The 15725-nt window shown below is 45.4% G+C and overlaps 1 protein-coding gene across 1 annotated transcript in view; it reads left to right on the top strand.

Moving 5' to 3' along the window:
• Positions 1-1398: 1398 nt before the first annotated feature.
• Positions 1399-15725, top strand: part of LOC146190880 (uncharacterized) — a 31437-nt gene continuing 17110 nt past the window's right edge. Inside the window, exons 1-6 of the mRNA XM_084600248.1 lie at positions 1399-1669; positions 8675-8889; positions 9768-9866; positions 10741-10817; positions 12283-12418; positions 13303-13371. Coding sequence (XP_084456374.1) covers positions 1399-1669; positions 8675-8889; positions 9768-9866; positions 10741-10817; positions 12283-12418; positions 13303-13371 — 867 coding nt within the window. The remainder of the gene's footprint in view (positions 1670-8674; positions 8890-9767; positions 9867-10740; positions 10818-12282; positions 12419-13302; positions 13372-15725) is intronic.

Below are 15725 nucleotides of genomic sequence, written 5' to 3'. Positions count from 1 at the left end.
GTTTTTGTATAAAGGTGTCCGTAATAAGTTAAAAATGTTGTGATTTATGCTGAAATGTTTAATAAAGTTGTCTGTTTCTTACCAACCGCTTCAAGGGATGAGTCCTGTATTGTCTGCCTTCTGCCTAGGCGAAAATTGAGCCCAGCTGAAATATGAATGAATGAATGAATGAATGAATGAATGAATGAATGAATGAAACTTTATTGCTGAGCAAGTCATTATTGTTAGAATCCTCAGTCCCGGACACCGTCGGCGATGGATGCCTGTCTCGCGCGTTGTGCCAGTGCTTTCTAGCCAGAGAAACTGGCAGTGATGCCAGTATCAAACACATTTTCTTCGTTTCTTTCACCTACACGTTCATGCAGCATAGATTTCTTGGCAGCATCAAGTTGCTCGCTTTTTCTGTGAGGAAGCTTATTTCTATTTCTATTAGTATACAAGGTTATCGGCATGCTTGAACGAGTGTCATTACTTACGCAAAAGTTCATGCTTAATACAACTGAACGCGTTTATAAAAATAGTCACGCAAACCAACAGCAGGACGAAGAAGAAAATCGGAACCTGTTGCCATGCACACTTGATGTGAGGATGAAAAGGAAGAGAAGAGGCTATTGCTTTTATTCGTGCTAGTAAAGGGTACAGGGTCCAGTGAAGCGGCGCCGATTTGGGTAAGCGGAAACAGAATTTGTCCAGCTTTGTTTGGATGGCTACCTCCGCGAATTACATTTGTTTTGCTTAAAATATCTGCTATAGCGATGATGTGCAAAACATTCACCGTGTCGTGGTATTGTCTCGGCACAGTGATACTATTCCGCTCCTTCCACCTTTTAGTACAATATTTAACATTCAGTGGTTGTAGGTTTCCAGCTGTTGCCACAGAGATAATGAATGTGGATTTAGGAGAGCATTAAGGATGATAACTGCTTTATTAAGCCGTTTTATTTCTTGAGCGTGAAATATTTGTCACGAAATCCATACGACTTTCATATCTTGCGCTAACGAATGCGTTTTGACGTTATGAAGTGCCAAAATTCCAAATCATATACTAAATTGGCCAGAGGAGTGCGACGACTTATTCAAGCAATGTTCGAGGAAAATTTATCAGACAGAGTTGGGCTCCACTTACGTACGCCACCTAAAATTATCCTTGCCATATTAAAAGAGGTCTGACACCTCTTCCGCATATAATTTTCGCTGAAGTGATATATTGTTATGGCGTGAAACCTTCACTCAGGACGGGGTTACTCCAGACGTGCGAAGTCAGCTCTCATTCGCGTTCAGCCGCGCCACTTCCACTTCGTCGTCTTCGCTTCTACGTGACACTTTCTCCTGGGCAGCCGAAGCCTGCCGGGTTGGTTGCATTGTCTCCAGGCAGTGGCCTGGCTTCAGACGAGCGACATGTGGCACTTCACTTTTCGAACGGCGACTAATTTTGGTGACAATTTCAATTTCATACGTGATGTCAAAAATTCTGCTGACGACCGCGGAGGGGACCCCCTGGCGGGCCAGTATTTGATGCAAGCCATGGTGCCGGACTGGACGCCAAAGCCAGACGACATCGCCCGGAGCGTAGATAACGTGCTGGCGGTGGCCATCGTAGTGGACCTTAGAGCGCTATTGTGGGGCAATGGATTCCAGGCGGGCGATCCGATGAGCTTCTTCAACCAAAGCAAGCCGTTGGGCTAATCGGTGGCGATTTTTCATAGTTACAGCGCGAAAGACAAGACAAGAGAGGAGGACAAAATACAGCGCTGTTTTTTCTAATCCTCTCTTGTCCCACCGTTCCTGCTGTAACTATGAGACTTGTTCAGCCAAAGAAAGGATCTCGGCGACACCGAGATTTTCACTGGCAGAAAATGGCAGGATAGTTTCCTAGGTGTAGCGCGGCGGGCTAGCGTACAACAGGTAGAAGTGACTAATTCCAGTGGTTTTATGAGTAGCGGTATTGAAAGCGTATGTGATGGAGGGCAGGTCCGAGTCCACATAGATGGCAACCATGTTGGTTAGTGTCCTTTTTATGCGTCCCGTTTTCACCCATTAATAATTCTATGTTAATAACAATGCACCGCTATTGGTGCGCACACTCATAGACATCCTTAGAACGAGTGAGGGTAGCTGTTCTGGTCTCAAGGCAGATGCACTCGACCTGTGTTGCAAGCTCAGCCGGAAGTCAACTACCTGTATTGAGAGAAGGGGTGGCCGTTTGGTGCCCACCTTTCATCGGTTCAAGCCAGAGCAAGGGTCGGAGTCAGGATTAATAAGCAAAACAAACTTTATACTGCATGATGCGATACAGAGGAAAACACATTAATAAGAATACGCAGACAAGAGGTTCACAGAAAGGTAATGCAAATAATGCAACTAAAGAGGCTTTCAATAGCATAGAGGCTTCACATAAAATAACAATGCACGAGAGAGTCAGAACAAATAAACACCAAACTTTTCACCGGGAACTGTCGCAGACCGACGTCTGGAGAGTCACGACGTGGTTGTTCTGCTGACGAGCGCCGCTCCCTCGCAGGTCTCGCAGGCTTGCCGAACAGCGGGTTAACCCAGGAGCCAAGCAGTAGTACAGCGCCATTTGCTGGAATACCCGCTTTAACACTAGCTGGCTGGATAAAGTGATGAGACCTCAATAAATAGGCTCCGCTGCGTCTCTATGTTACAACGCGCCAAAGCAGCAGCGCACATACATGTAACTAACTCTGCACGCGAACTCTCCTCTTCGCGCCGAGACGCGCGGCAGAACTTTCTCGAGATGACCAGCACCTTTTCGGCTGGGTGAGTGATGAGCAGAGGGTGAGGCTGATGTGCGGAAGGCTAAGCGCTCTCCTCGAGAGGAAAAGGAGACGTTTCTCTAATATTCTGGAATTCACAATGTGACGCCACGCACGCGCCTCCTTCGCGCGGCGCTGACTCGAAGAAAAAACGCCCGGATTTCGTGATACCCGTCAAACCGTTTGTCTGTGGTTGACATGGTGTTGAGTGCCTGTAGGTGACTGCGTATAAACTAGCAGTTCTTCAGCGGTATCGGGGATGAATTGGCGGCCTCTTTCACTGATTACCACTAGGTAGTCCATGCCGCAAGAGGACAGAGTTCAGAAGGAACAGCGACATTTGATGCCTTGTAGCCGATGGTAGAGCAGCTGGTTCACAATCTAGTGTTTATGTTTTAGTACAGCTTTTCACAGTTGTCCAGGAAATAAGAAAGAAGAAAAAAAGAGGGTATTAAAGGCAACGTACTGCGACCACATAATCGGTGATTCAGAAGTCGACTGAGTTGCATAGTACGCGTCATTCTTGCTGTTTAATGCATTACCTTCACGCCTTGCTCGTGGTGGCAGGAACGGTCACTTTCTAGTTTGCGCTTCACCTTGCGCACTTTGCTGACTCTTTTTCTGCGTTCTGCTCCTTGAAACAGCACATACTCAGCGATATTATTGTCAATCTTCGCCATTTGCTGTTAAAAGTCTGCCGTTGGTCTTTTTAAGAGTTAAGGGCGTTTTGAAGGTACTAGCATGCTCACTATTATGCTGCGTGCAGCAAATGTGGGAAGCAGCGTTAGACATTTCGAAAAACTGAATGCGTATCAGCATCACAACGTACAGTTGCGGGATTATGCATTAGTTGTAAGTTGTTGGGCATTGGCACACTTTAATATTCGTCGGCCCCGTAGCCCATAATGTTTCCACTAATGGCTGGAAATTGTCAAACCATATCACGCTATAGCAAATTTTGTTTAAGGTAATGTAAAAGTGTTGTTTCGACACAGCTAATAGATTTTCACGGTTCACAGAGCGCGGTCCTCGTCTTGTAGCCCTATGGATACTAGCACACAAGCCAGCGCCAAGGACAACTGTGAAAAGAAACTAGGTAAGTTACCACTCATTCAGTCGGAAAAGTAATTGTGAAATTATTTATGACATCCAAGGTGTTGCTGAGAAATATTATATTCGCCCATATTCCCATATTCGCAACCTCTTGGCGAACAACAGCCTTAATAAGTGATATGGTAGCCAGGGTGTTGTCGGGTGTATGCGACAGCGAGGCCGCGGGAGTCATTGCCTCAAGCTCTTGGCGGACAATGCGTGTCAAAGTGCTGTCGTTCGCAGGCGGTCGAGGAGCCGGGATATCGATACAGGAGGAGCTAGCAGCCATGTTCGGCAGCCGGTCGAAACGGTGATATATGCGCCTCTGTTTCGCCTGCTCGAAACGTCGGCACACCTGCAGCACAGAGTCCACGCTTGAGCAATCCCTGCACAACAGGAGGTTGAAGGCATCGTCGGCAATGCCTTTTACTATATGGCCGACTTTATCCTCCTCAGGCATGCCTTGGTCGACTTTGCGGCATAGAGACAGGACGTCTTGGATGTAAGTGAGATATGACTCCGTAGACGTTTGAGCCCGAGAGGCGAGCGCTTTTTTGGCGGCAATGTGGCGGCCAATAGGCTTTCCGAATAGGTCGTGCAGCTTTTGTTTGCAAATATCCCAAGATGTTAGCTCGTCTTCGTGGGTTTCAAACCACACCCGCGCGGTTCCAGCCAAGTAAAATATTACATTCGCGAGCATGAGTGTGGCATCCCACCTGTTGTGCTTGCTCACGCGCTCGTATAGGGCTAGCCAGTCGTCCACGTCGACGTCGTCGGTCCCGCAGAAGGTTCCGGGGTCACGGGGGTGGGCCATTACAACAGCAGGGGCGGCGGCTGTAGAGGTAGAGGCGTCGGTAGTCATCGTGGTGGTTCCGATGTGGCGGCCGCTGCGGAGATCCAGCTTGTGACAGGGGATCGAATAGATTCACCTCCACCAAGAGATGTTACGTGGAAGATTTACAGTCCCAAAGCTGTCCGCACAACTAACGTTGATGAGGGCACCGATTTCACAACACTCAGCGTCGTCGTCTTCTCGGAGTCTGTTTCACTTCTTCATCCTCATCACGAACAGCGAATACAGCTAAGTAACAATATTAAGGGGCCAGAATGTGCATCGGCTCCCCGACCTTTCAGCAGAACAAGGTGGCTTCCAACATTATTCCCTCCCTTGTCAGTACTCCTCTTTATGTAAAGTGGTTCATGGAACCAAGCAGTAATTTTTTAAACTAGACTTTGTCATGTGATAATATGAGGTTTGAGGCATAGTAGTACCAGTGTTGGCGGACCTCAGAAAAAAGGTGGATAGTGTACACTAGGCTTTTAGTTCACTAACTAACAATGATGAGCTTCATAATTACAACACATACGCGCCAATTTAGAGTCAGTGATTTGTAGCCGGTAACTTGTACACTAGTCATACCAGATTTCAAAACTTCCTAAAACCATTACTCTTCGTGTTGGAGATCAGCTAATTTTGGTCATTTCTGGCGAAATTGCAATTTCGCGTGCACTTCCGAAGCGCGGGCGGCGATTTCCATCAAAACTCGCGGCACTTCTTAGCCCGTGCCACGGGACATTTTCTGCCTCGCCGAACTGCAGCGGTCACTGCTGCTCGCAGCTCCAGCTGATGGAGCGCACAGCAGGTTACGTTTTACGTGTGCCTCAGCACGACAGGTTTTGATGACGGACATCGCTGAGCGCGCTCTTCAACCGTGCGGTTATCGAGTTGCACGAGAAATTGCAAAATTTGTCGAGCGACGGAGCGGAATGTAATTGCGTTTTTCAAATCTGTGAACTGGCATCGCTATTGCAGACAGCCAGCTGCAAATCTCTCAGACTAGACGATTATTCGTAATTGGTAAAAGGCAACTATTAGAAGCATTTAAACTAGCTGTGCGGTTAACACGAATAATTTAATTTCTGTGTCTGCCAAGAATTGTTTTCCTCTACTCCCAAAATTGTGTTTTTGCTTCAAACAGCCCAAGTTAAAAAAAAAAAATAGTGAAGTTTGTCAGTGAAGCACATAGACGAACATAGTAGTTTTAGATGCGCTGTAACTGCCTAATGTATTTAGCGGCACATTTCAGTTATGTTTTCATTGTTGCGATGTACACATCAGGTAAAGCACCAACGCGGGGAATTTCTGGCGCAAATAAAAAATACACGAATAAATGACGCTAAAGCTCAGAAAGCTGTTCGTCCAATGACTTGTTACTGCGAACGTTGAGGCGCTTTTGACTCTTGTGTGGTATAGTGTATCATAAAAAGACATGGCACAGCAACTGAAAAAAAGAAAAAGGAAGATGTTTTTTTTTTAAATTTGTGACAGGCTTGAACATCAGAACTCTCCGCGTTTCAAGGGTTTTATTAATGCCCATATCAAGTAGATTTAGAGGCATTGGCATGATAGTGAAACTTGCACCAGACTGCGTGGACCAAGAAATGTCACCTAAAATGTAGTGAGTCTGGTTGCTGGCCCACAGTGGTGCGGCAGATGGAATACACAACTTGCGTGCTCCCAAAGAGTTGGGCGATGAAAACAACGAATACACTGCAAAGAGTTAAATCATAGCTGATAACTGTGATAGTCGAAGGAGCCCGCCTATGAATTAATGAACTGATTTGACGTTGCGTTCGGCTTATGGCTGGCCGCTAGGTAGCGAATTTGATCTTAGCTTTCATCGTATATCAGCGTACGTTAACTATAGTCGTAGTTTATTCTTAAATCCTTCTCAATAAAACTTCCTGTATGTCTTGTCTACAAACGAAATGCGTTACTGTAGGCAGGTTTCATTTCCCTTTTTAAGCATCGCAAAAAGAAGTTTTTTTTTTTTTTATCCCAGCTACTGCACGTGAAATACGTCTGGCCCATTCATTTTTAGTCGTTTTGCTCTCCTTGAGTGAAATCCTTAGGGCGCTTAAGCACGGAGAAAGATTTCGCTGTAGGTTGAGTGTAATTCTTGCACTGGCAGATGCTTTATACTGCCTTCGTTAGCCTGCACTCCGGTCAGTCCGGTCTTTTTTCTACACGCTCTCCCCTTTTTTTCAGAGAAAACACTGCGTGCCCCAAGGTACATAAATGCCCTTTTCGTTCAGCCAGGTTTTAGTGGCAGGGTACCTGTGTGGAGGTGAAAGAAAAAGGTTTTCGTTGCAGGCGTGACCCACACCTTTTTCATTCGCTTTAAGCTCTTTCTCTCGGATGCGGTCGTGAAAGATGAGCGATACAAGGGGACGGGGAAAATGTCAACTAAAGCCTTCACCAGGTCTTCTCTCTCGACTGATGGCACATGCTCTCTCGAGAAATGCGTGACGTGGAAGCGATAAGAAGTAACACTCGCAGAGGTAACGCGGTGTTCCGTAACATCCACCTTCGAAGCCCGGCAATGCATTGCACAACATAAACTGGACAAAACACCAGAGGAAAGGATGTCTTTGGTCGCGGGAGACATGAACCGTAGCACCATTTGACACAGAAACAAGTGAGACCCCCTTCACCGACTCGTCGAAAGAGATTCATCCGTAACGTCCTCTCCCAACTGGAGCCCCATATGAATGTCGCGAATACACGGTTGAATTTAAGTACATTTTCTCGAGTACAGTACAGGGCCTGCAAAATAAACATAACTTTGGCAGCCAGACGGAATCGTGAAACGCACGCAGTTCCTAGCCCTACGGGGCTGGGACGGTAGGTAAATGTCGATTGCGGCGGGGGCTAGTCAGCCACAAAAGTTTTATCTGTTGTAGGCCGTCATTGCACCCGCCACCGCTTAGGTGGTGGACGACGGCTGTTGTCGCGGGGCGCGTCTCTCTCTCCCTCTTCTTTTTTTTTTCTTCTCTATTTTCTCTTCTGCCCGCACGAGGCAGCGGAGGTGGCTCAGCTACAGAGCCAGTAGCAGGCCCATGCATTTTATTTTCCTTCTTCCTACAGCCACAACAACAACAAAAACTCAACAAAACACAACACAACTAATTATATCGAAAAAAGAATGATAGAATAGGATAGAGCATCAAGGAAAGGTGTTAAAGTGACAAAATGATTGACGTGTTTTAATTAGACAATTAATTAGAGGCAATAAAAATAATAATTGATTCACAGAAAAGGAATTACATTACGTCTGTCACACCTGGTCTGTGGACACCTTAACCACTCCGTAAAAGAAGGGAGGAAGGTGGGAGGGAAAGCGGAAAGAATGAAAGGGGTGCTGCAGTAGAGGGCTTTATAGTAATTTCGACCACGCAGTAATTTCGATCTTTAACGCGCACTGATATCGCACAGCACACGGACGCCTCTTCGTTTCGCCTCAATCGAAACCTGGAGCCAGTTCAGTGGTTTACAGGGAAGGGAATTCCTTGTATCTGCCACTCGCGGAAGAGGAACTGGTTGGTATGGAATACATCTGAAAAATAAAAAAAAGTTGTCTGTAATTTTAATATATGTCTTGCTCGACTTATTTGCCGCAATCTACCAAAAAGCTGAAACGGTGAGCTGCGCTCAAATTCTGCATTAGAAAGTAACGTAATCATTGGCAAATGCTTTTTAGCTTAGAGAACATTGATGTCGTATCACCTGAAATAATCAGCATGCTTTGCCACTATACGCATTAAAATGAATCAGTGACTAGCAGTAGCTTAAATAACAAAGTTAATTCCGAAGGAAGAAAGCATGGCGCTAATCTCAACTACTTAATTAGCGGCGACTGCGTTTTTGATAAAATCACCCGATACGCTTCATGATAGGTTAGGATTATCTAGGTTTGGCAGTCAGTGACGCGGTATATGCGTCACCACGTCTGCACCTCTCGCAGATGCAGCACGTCTCAGCGTGACACCCATCCTCGGCACTTTGAACGACGCGTCGTGCTCGACTCCCACGCAACGTGGCAGCCCCGGCCGTGAGAGCCCCGAGTTTGCTGAAGAGGGCATCGACACGGCTCGAAAGACTCTGCTACGCTTCCTTTACCTGACCTGCTTCCTTCAGGGAGTGTCCTGTGGAATCCTCGAGCCGTTTTGCCAGAACGCGGTGATGCACCAGTGTAGCCGCCCCACTGCACTTAAGCACATCCCTATTCTCGCTGTAACGAAAGAGCAGGTAACGAAGTAGCACATGTAACGAAGAAATGGACGCGCAGTTGGAAGTTGGTTTGGTTGGTTTGCGGGGTTTAACGTCCCAAAACAACTCAGGCTATGAAAGACGCCATAGTGGTGGACTCCGGGAAATTTCGACCACCTGGAGTTCTTTAACGTGCACTGACATTGCACAGCACACGGGCGCCTTGCTTTGCTCTCGTTTTAAACTTCAAAGGACATTGCACGTTCCTTTGTGAATCCATTCGAAGGAATACCACAGTTAGTTGCAGAAGAAGTATATGTGCGACTAATAGCAAAACAGTGAAGGGGATTAAGTGCGCGGCCTGTCGCGAAAATCAGAAGCGCGTCAACCCGTTTGCCCCTTAAGGCACCCAAAGCGCAAAAGCTCTTCAAGCTATGAAAGCAGATAGAGAGACACTATATGTACTGCCTAGCTCGAGGAACAAAAGCACACCAAAACAGACATGCCTAGAGCCAAATGGCCTTTGTTATACATATTTGTGGCTACCGCCATATATAAGCCGTCCCAGAATGTGCTATGCTTTTTCTGCAATAAATTTTATGCTCACGTCTAATTTCACCGACGGGAGTAGGTGTGACGCTTTTTGATCTTGAAGCCATGGTTTTGATAGCATTCAAGCTTCAAGCCTGAAACCTTAATTTTTCACCTAGAATCATCATCTACCGCGTAACTTATGGTCACTGCGAGCAGTAATGATCTGATGATACCATGTTCTTGTAGGCTCCTATAGTTTGAGAGCGCAGACAGTGAACGAAACGTCGGATCAACGTGTTTGCTTACTTGTGCAGCTGGAACCTCGGAAAATCGTCGGAGCGCTAGCGTCTAATGGGTTGCACGGCTGTTACGTTCTTGGAACTCTGCTTGTGACGCCGTGGACCGCAAAACTGGTAAACACTGTCATGAAAGCCCTATCTATTTTCATGTAACTACAACACCACCGGCCAATGCGAGGACCACCCGGACAGTTTCCACTCCCGATCACCAACGGAAAACTGATTGGAGCTTATTTTTGGAAAGTTCAGCGCCCACTGATCTAAGATACAAGGCGAACTAACTTTTGAAGGAAATTGTCAGATGGAGTTAAAACTATGCAAAGTTATTGTGCATGTGCCACAATTGCACTTTCTAGCGTATTATAGACATACAATCACCTGTTCGCTGCGCAGGTGGCAAAGTGCATTCGAGTGTATAAAAGCAGCGGGTTAACAAAATAAAGCTTTATTTTAGTAGCATATCTAGCTACAGTAACATCGAGCGATAGCAAGTGCCCCTGAAGTCTTGAATAAAGCACTGCTCGACGACTCAGTGTCAATGTCGGAAAATGTCAGCTCGGGCCCTATATCTTCAATTCACAACGCATATTCGAGACGAGCTGAGCCGTTTCGACAAGACGTGTCTGCGTCGACAAAAACAAGCCCCCCCCCCCCCTCCCCCTTTCCCATTATTCAGTGCTCTCTTATACAGCGTAGCCAACTTCTTTCTCTCGTTTAACCTTGGGTTATATTTAGATACCAACCACACGCAATAAGTATATCGTAAGTATATATATATATATATATACTCGCTGTCTGCGACCTCTTCAAACTGCTTAGTTCGCCCTCATTATACGTTCCTTGGCGCGGCATCACTGGAAACCCTCTCCCACTTTCTTCTTAATTACCCCCGTTCCGACATATATACTTTAGAATTTCGACGCCATTGTTGTGGCTCTGCCGGTGGTATGCTGGAGTATTTATCTAATTGATAATGTACCTTTTTCAGATGCTGAAGGATATCAAGATGCGAAAGCTTTTCAGTTGGGGCCTCTTCTGTGAAGGAGTCTGCTGTTTCACCTACGAGTAAGCACTTGTGTTCCTTGGGTGTAAATCTGGGTGAAGCGCTTTGTTAAGAGATCAGAAAAATCAAACAGGAGTCACGGTACAGGCTGTGGTGAAACTCAACTTTTAGCAACTGTTAATTGTTAGCGGCTAACTCGTGTAATCGCAGTGATGCGTCGCCATCTCTCTTTTTGAACTGGAAGCTCGTAGTGATGCTTCAGTTTCGTATTGAGTTTTCCCATAATCTCAGAAGGAGGTTTATACTTCCTGAGGTGATTTCGATGGGGGTATTTGATCGATTTAGCACTGGTTTAGCACAGTGAAGAAAAGGTTTTAAATTTAAAAAGCAGGATTTATTCTTCTTTTTATTTGGTGATACTGTACACACTGGCTGCCTGGCTCGGTGACTGTGGCACTGCTCACCTGTGATCTGAAATTTTAGTCTGTTCATCAGAATTATCCTAATGTTGCTAAAATATTGAGCCCAATATTGCAATGCAGCGTTCCTCAGAGTTCCTTTCTCTGATTATGGAGGCGAAAGTCTAATAAATATCGTAATCTTTAGCGCATGTGAATGCATCTTCACCTTATTACGCAGTAGATGTGTGCTCCTGGATAAGCCTCTAAGACAGAATAGCTGGAAGATAAGAATCGTGACTCCGAAGAATGGCCTTATGTAGGACGTAATAGAGAAGTCCGGAGATAAATTCTCAATGAGAAAGTTGACTGAATTCTTGGTTCAAGCGTACTAGGGGACAAAATGTTACGACAGCTATAATTCCTCCCGTCCCTCAGCAAATCGGTAGTTTTCTGATCCTCTCCAGCTGATTTCCCCCTTTTCATAGTTTCTAGTGCTTTCTTGACCTCGTCCTTATAGTCACTGGTGGAACGTCTGACTGTTTTTCCCTAACGCCAGTCTCATTACGGTCCGGATTACTTTATATTCATTTAATTTTTTTTTGCTTTTATCATTATAATGTTCCAGCGTGCATGTCACTGTGCTGCACATTCGGGCTTATTGTCAAAACTATGGAAACAGTCTAGGAATAACGAATACGGCCAGTAGTCCACTGTACAAAACGAATGGTCCAAATCTACGATATGGCGAAATATTCAGTATAGCAAACAAAAGCTGTTAGCAATTGTAGCGCGCCTACCTGGGCCCACAGATGCCAGCCTGATAGTGCATTTCACATCGTAACTTAGCGCCAAGCGGGGACGTACGGCATAGATTGCTGCGTATCTGTGCTCTGAGGCAAAGGATCGATTGCATGATGCGACGGCGAACAGCGAGGCTGTGGTCGATGCGAAATTGATAACTAATTAGCGCGTGCCCATGCGTTGTCAAGAGGGTGACGGAGTCTGTGGCAGAAATAACAGAACACATTTGCTCTTCAAAACAAGCTTTCATTCACTCAGGAAAGCAATAAAAAGCTAGCTTTTCATATAAGGTACACCCATTAATCATAGAAATGATTGATTGCAGGATCCTGAAGCCCTTCGGAAACACTCTTCTGGTTGAACTTATAAGAGTATTTCAAGGCCTTGGTGCGTCCCTGGCGCTTCCCGCGTACTTCTTCGTTGTATGCGTGCAGTTCCCGAGCGAGATTGCGACCTTAATTGTGAGTGAATGTTTTATAATTGCATGTATGCTAAACTGCATATTGAAGGTAACTAGTTTTTATGTATGACAAGATTTCATTCGATCCACTACCAAGTTATTACGACAGGTAATGTACATAACACACGCTTATATTGCACGAATAATGTTAGCTTCTATAACGCATTAACGACTGCTCGTCTAAATGAAAATCACATAATTATTCGCCCAGCCTCCCGTTAACATTGACATATATTGTTTTCAATCAGCTGTTTGCAATCATCTTTAACAGTGAAGCTATTCGTGTAACAAATAAAGGCAGAATGCAATTTTTTGTCATAGCTTCATATCACGTGGGTTTTTTCTCAGCCTTCTAGTGGGACACCAGCGGTTGCTGTGAAGATATTAATTCATGAAGAGTGAGGATAACTATGCTCCTCAGGTATCAATATGTGTGCGTTCTGAGCGTTAGTTATTCGCTACAAGGCAAAAAAGGGACGTAATGGGCCTGATGGCTTTCTGGCTGTTCAATTTTATACATGTTTAGAGCAATTGCGCGAATATTTCTAAAAAAATAATGTATGCTATGTTTCCAGTTTATAATATTTTGAATAAGTCGACCGGTTGGCACAAAAGCTACTCTTTGTGCTGCACAAGCTAAAAATAGCCTCCCGATCGGAGATGAAAGTCGCTCAGGCTTCAAATGTTAGACGCTTGTGCGTATCAGCATACAATGAAGGACCTTTTCACCATGCCGGAGAACGTTCCCATGGCTGCTGTTAAATTAAATGGCAAAGTTTGTTTACAGCATAAGCATTCCGAAGACGTCTCCGCTAAGTGTGCTCAACTTAGTTATTGTTGGTTATGAGAACTCACGCTAATACGTCTATGCTTCCTCCTTTCCAGCCCAAATTCGGCGCATTGTACAGCTTCGGAATGGCTCTGTGGTCTTACAGCGGTGGATTCCTTTTTGGTGTAAGTGTTCACGGAAAAAACGGTTATTAGCATGCGTTTTCGTTCTGTCAAAAGGAAGAAAGGGAGGGGGGAGGGCGGAAAAAAAAAGACAAAGCGAACAAAGGTTTCTCGCCCTTTTTTGAAGCAAATATAGCAGCAGGGTAGCTGCACTACCCAGCTGCTTTCTCTCTTTCCTTTCCTCCACTTGCCACCTGAGAGTGCCCCTGCCGCTCTCCTTTCCGCTGCTAAATGTCCTGATTGACCAACAAGCGGATGGGGCAGCCATTGTCCCGTAAGTAGTGCAGGCAATTATATTGATGAATGTAACGACGTGATAACTCGTCACGGAGACGAAAATTAATCTTCCCAGTTTCTATAAATTACAGCCTTCTCTCGATAAATCCGATATTTTTATGGACAGAGGAGCTTTTATAAGCCACATAATGCCAAAAATATACAATACAGATAGGAGCGGCAACCACGGCTGATATCGCAAATAATGCTTTTGGCGGCAGATATCAGGGGCTACACAGCCATTCATTTTGAAACTCTGATCAGGGAGTACTTTTTAGGACAGACATCACGAGTTTAGATCAAGTGGGAGGGAAGCATTTTCTGAACATTAAATGTTTATTTTGCTGCCGGAAAATGCTAAAAACCAAAAAAAGCAACACAGTCAGTTTTGATTAACAACACGGTTTGAATGGAGTTATCTTCAATGGGTTCCCCTCAAGGGTTCATTGTAGAAACAGGCTGAAATGGAATGCTGTATTTAACGTCGTGGAGCGAAGAGAAGTTACGAAGACGGAATAAATTAGTCTATGAGTAGGTCTCGTTCAAGCTTGTCACTCGATGCTTTTTTTTGTTAATTTCAGAGAAGCTTTTAAATTTAAGGCCAATTTGAGGAACTACTCCTTCCCGTTCAGTGCTTAGAGAAGCTAAGCAAGTTAATAAACAATTCAGGGTGCAGCATGAAAGAGGAATTAAGGAGAAAACCCGCGGGCTATGGCGGAGAGGTCCTGGGTGGTATCTTGAAAGCCCAAGTCGTGATGGTTTTATATTCTACCGGCCATTATGACGCAGTGAAATCTTTTGCAGGACGTTGAGAGGACGGGAGCCCACATGGATCCAAGGAAAAATAGCGATCTGTACCACTCAGCGTTCCTCTCAAAGCTACATTGTAGCGGAGGCTTAAAATTTATTATTTTTGATGAGCCATAGATAATGACAGCGCACCGCCAAAGGAAACGTGATGTCCCGAAATGCGCAGACAAGAACTTTTACATAGTTTTGCAGTACCTTGACACACGGTGCGAACATCGAAGGCGCAGTTTTGACGGTGAGAAATAATAATAAAAACAGCGACGAGTTTGAACTCCTTTCTGCGAGGCCTGACAGATAACCAGGAAACCACCTTAAAACATCTATTTCAGCTATTCAGTACTTACCGGAAGTCAGAAAAGAAGCGCATCCTTGTTATCTTTTACGTTTAGGTATGGGTGCACTGTTTTACTCTAGCGCGTGTATACTCGTTCGATCGAAAAGCTCTCGCTTTACTCTGTAGGTCTTCTAGGAAGTGTTGAGAACGCGGTAGGAAAAGTCGAGGCCTGACTGGCATTAAGGCGGTGCCCCTTCCCTTACGCCGCAGTTCAGGTGTCCATCAAAATGCTACAGATACTGCTTCTTTCCTTTCCTATAAACGCCCCGCAACGATGGCGCACTGGTTGAGGCTCCCGAGTGCTCTACTTGGGTACCCGTGTTCGAACCTGACAACCGGCGGCTGCATTTCGATGGAGGCAAAATGGAGAGCCGTCCGCGCGCTGTGCAGTGTCAGTGAACGCAAAAGATCCCCAGGTGGTCGAAATTACTCCGTAGCTCTACACTTTGGCGCCTCTTTTTCTATTCCAGCTTTCACTCCCACCTTGCTCTTTCCCTAAGGCGCAGTTAAGTTGTTCACGGAAAGGTATGACATATACTGTGCCTTGGTTTTCTGTAAAGCAAATTATTTATTAAATAATTTACATACCTAAATTTGTTACAGAAAAAAAAAAGGCGCAGTATCTGCCACACATTTTTTTGTTGACGCCTTAAAACTGATTTATTTATAGGAAGGGAAAGGCGCGGTAACTGTCTCACTTGATTTCCGTGGACACCGCAACCGCGCCGTAAGGGAAGGGAGGAAGATGGGAGTGAAAGTGGAAAGAGAGAAAGAGGAGCCGTAGTGGAGGGCTACGGAAGAGGAGGAGGAGGAAAAAACTTTCTTAAACGAGCGACCACCTGGGGATCTTTAACGTGCGCTGACATCAAATCGCGCCGGCAGGGAATGGAGGAAGACGGGAATGAAAATGGAAAGAGAAAAAGGGGTGTAGTGGAAT

The sequence above is a fragment of the Amblyomma maculatum genome, chromosome 4, assembly GCF_055883805.1.
Source record: "Amblyomma maculatum isolate TAMU_Amacu chromosome 4, ASM5588380v1, whole genome shotgun sequence".
Taxonomy (NCBI): Eukaryota; Metazoa; Arthropoda; class Arachnida; order Ixodida; family Ixodidae; genus Amblyomma; species Amblyomma maculatum.
The sequence above is the reverse complement of the archived record's forward strand: the minus strand, read 5'-3'. Positions and strand labels throughout refer to the sequence as shown.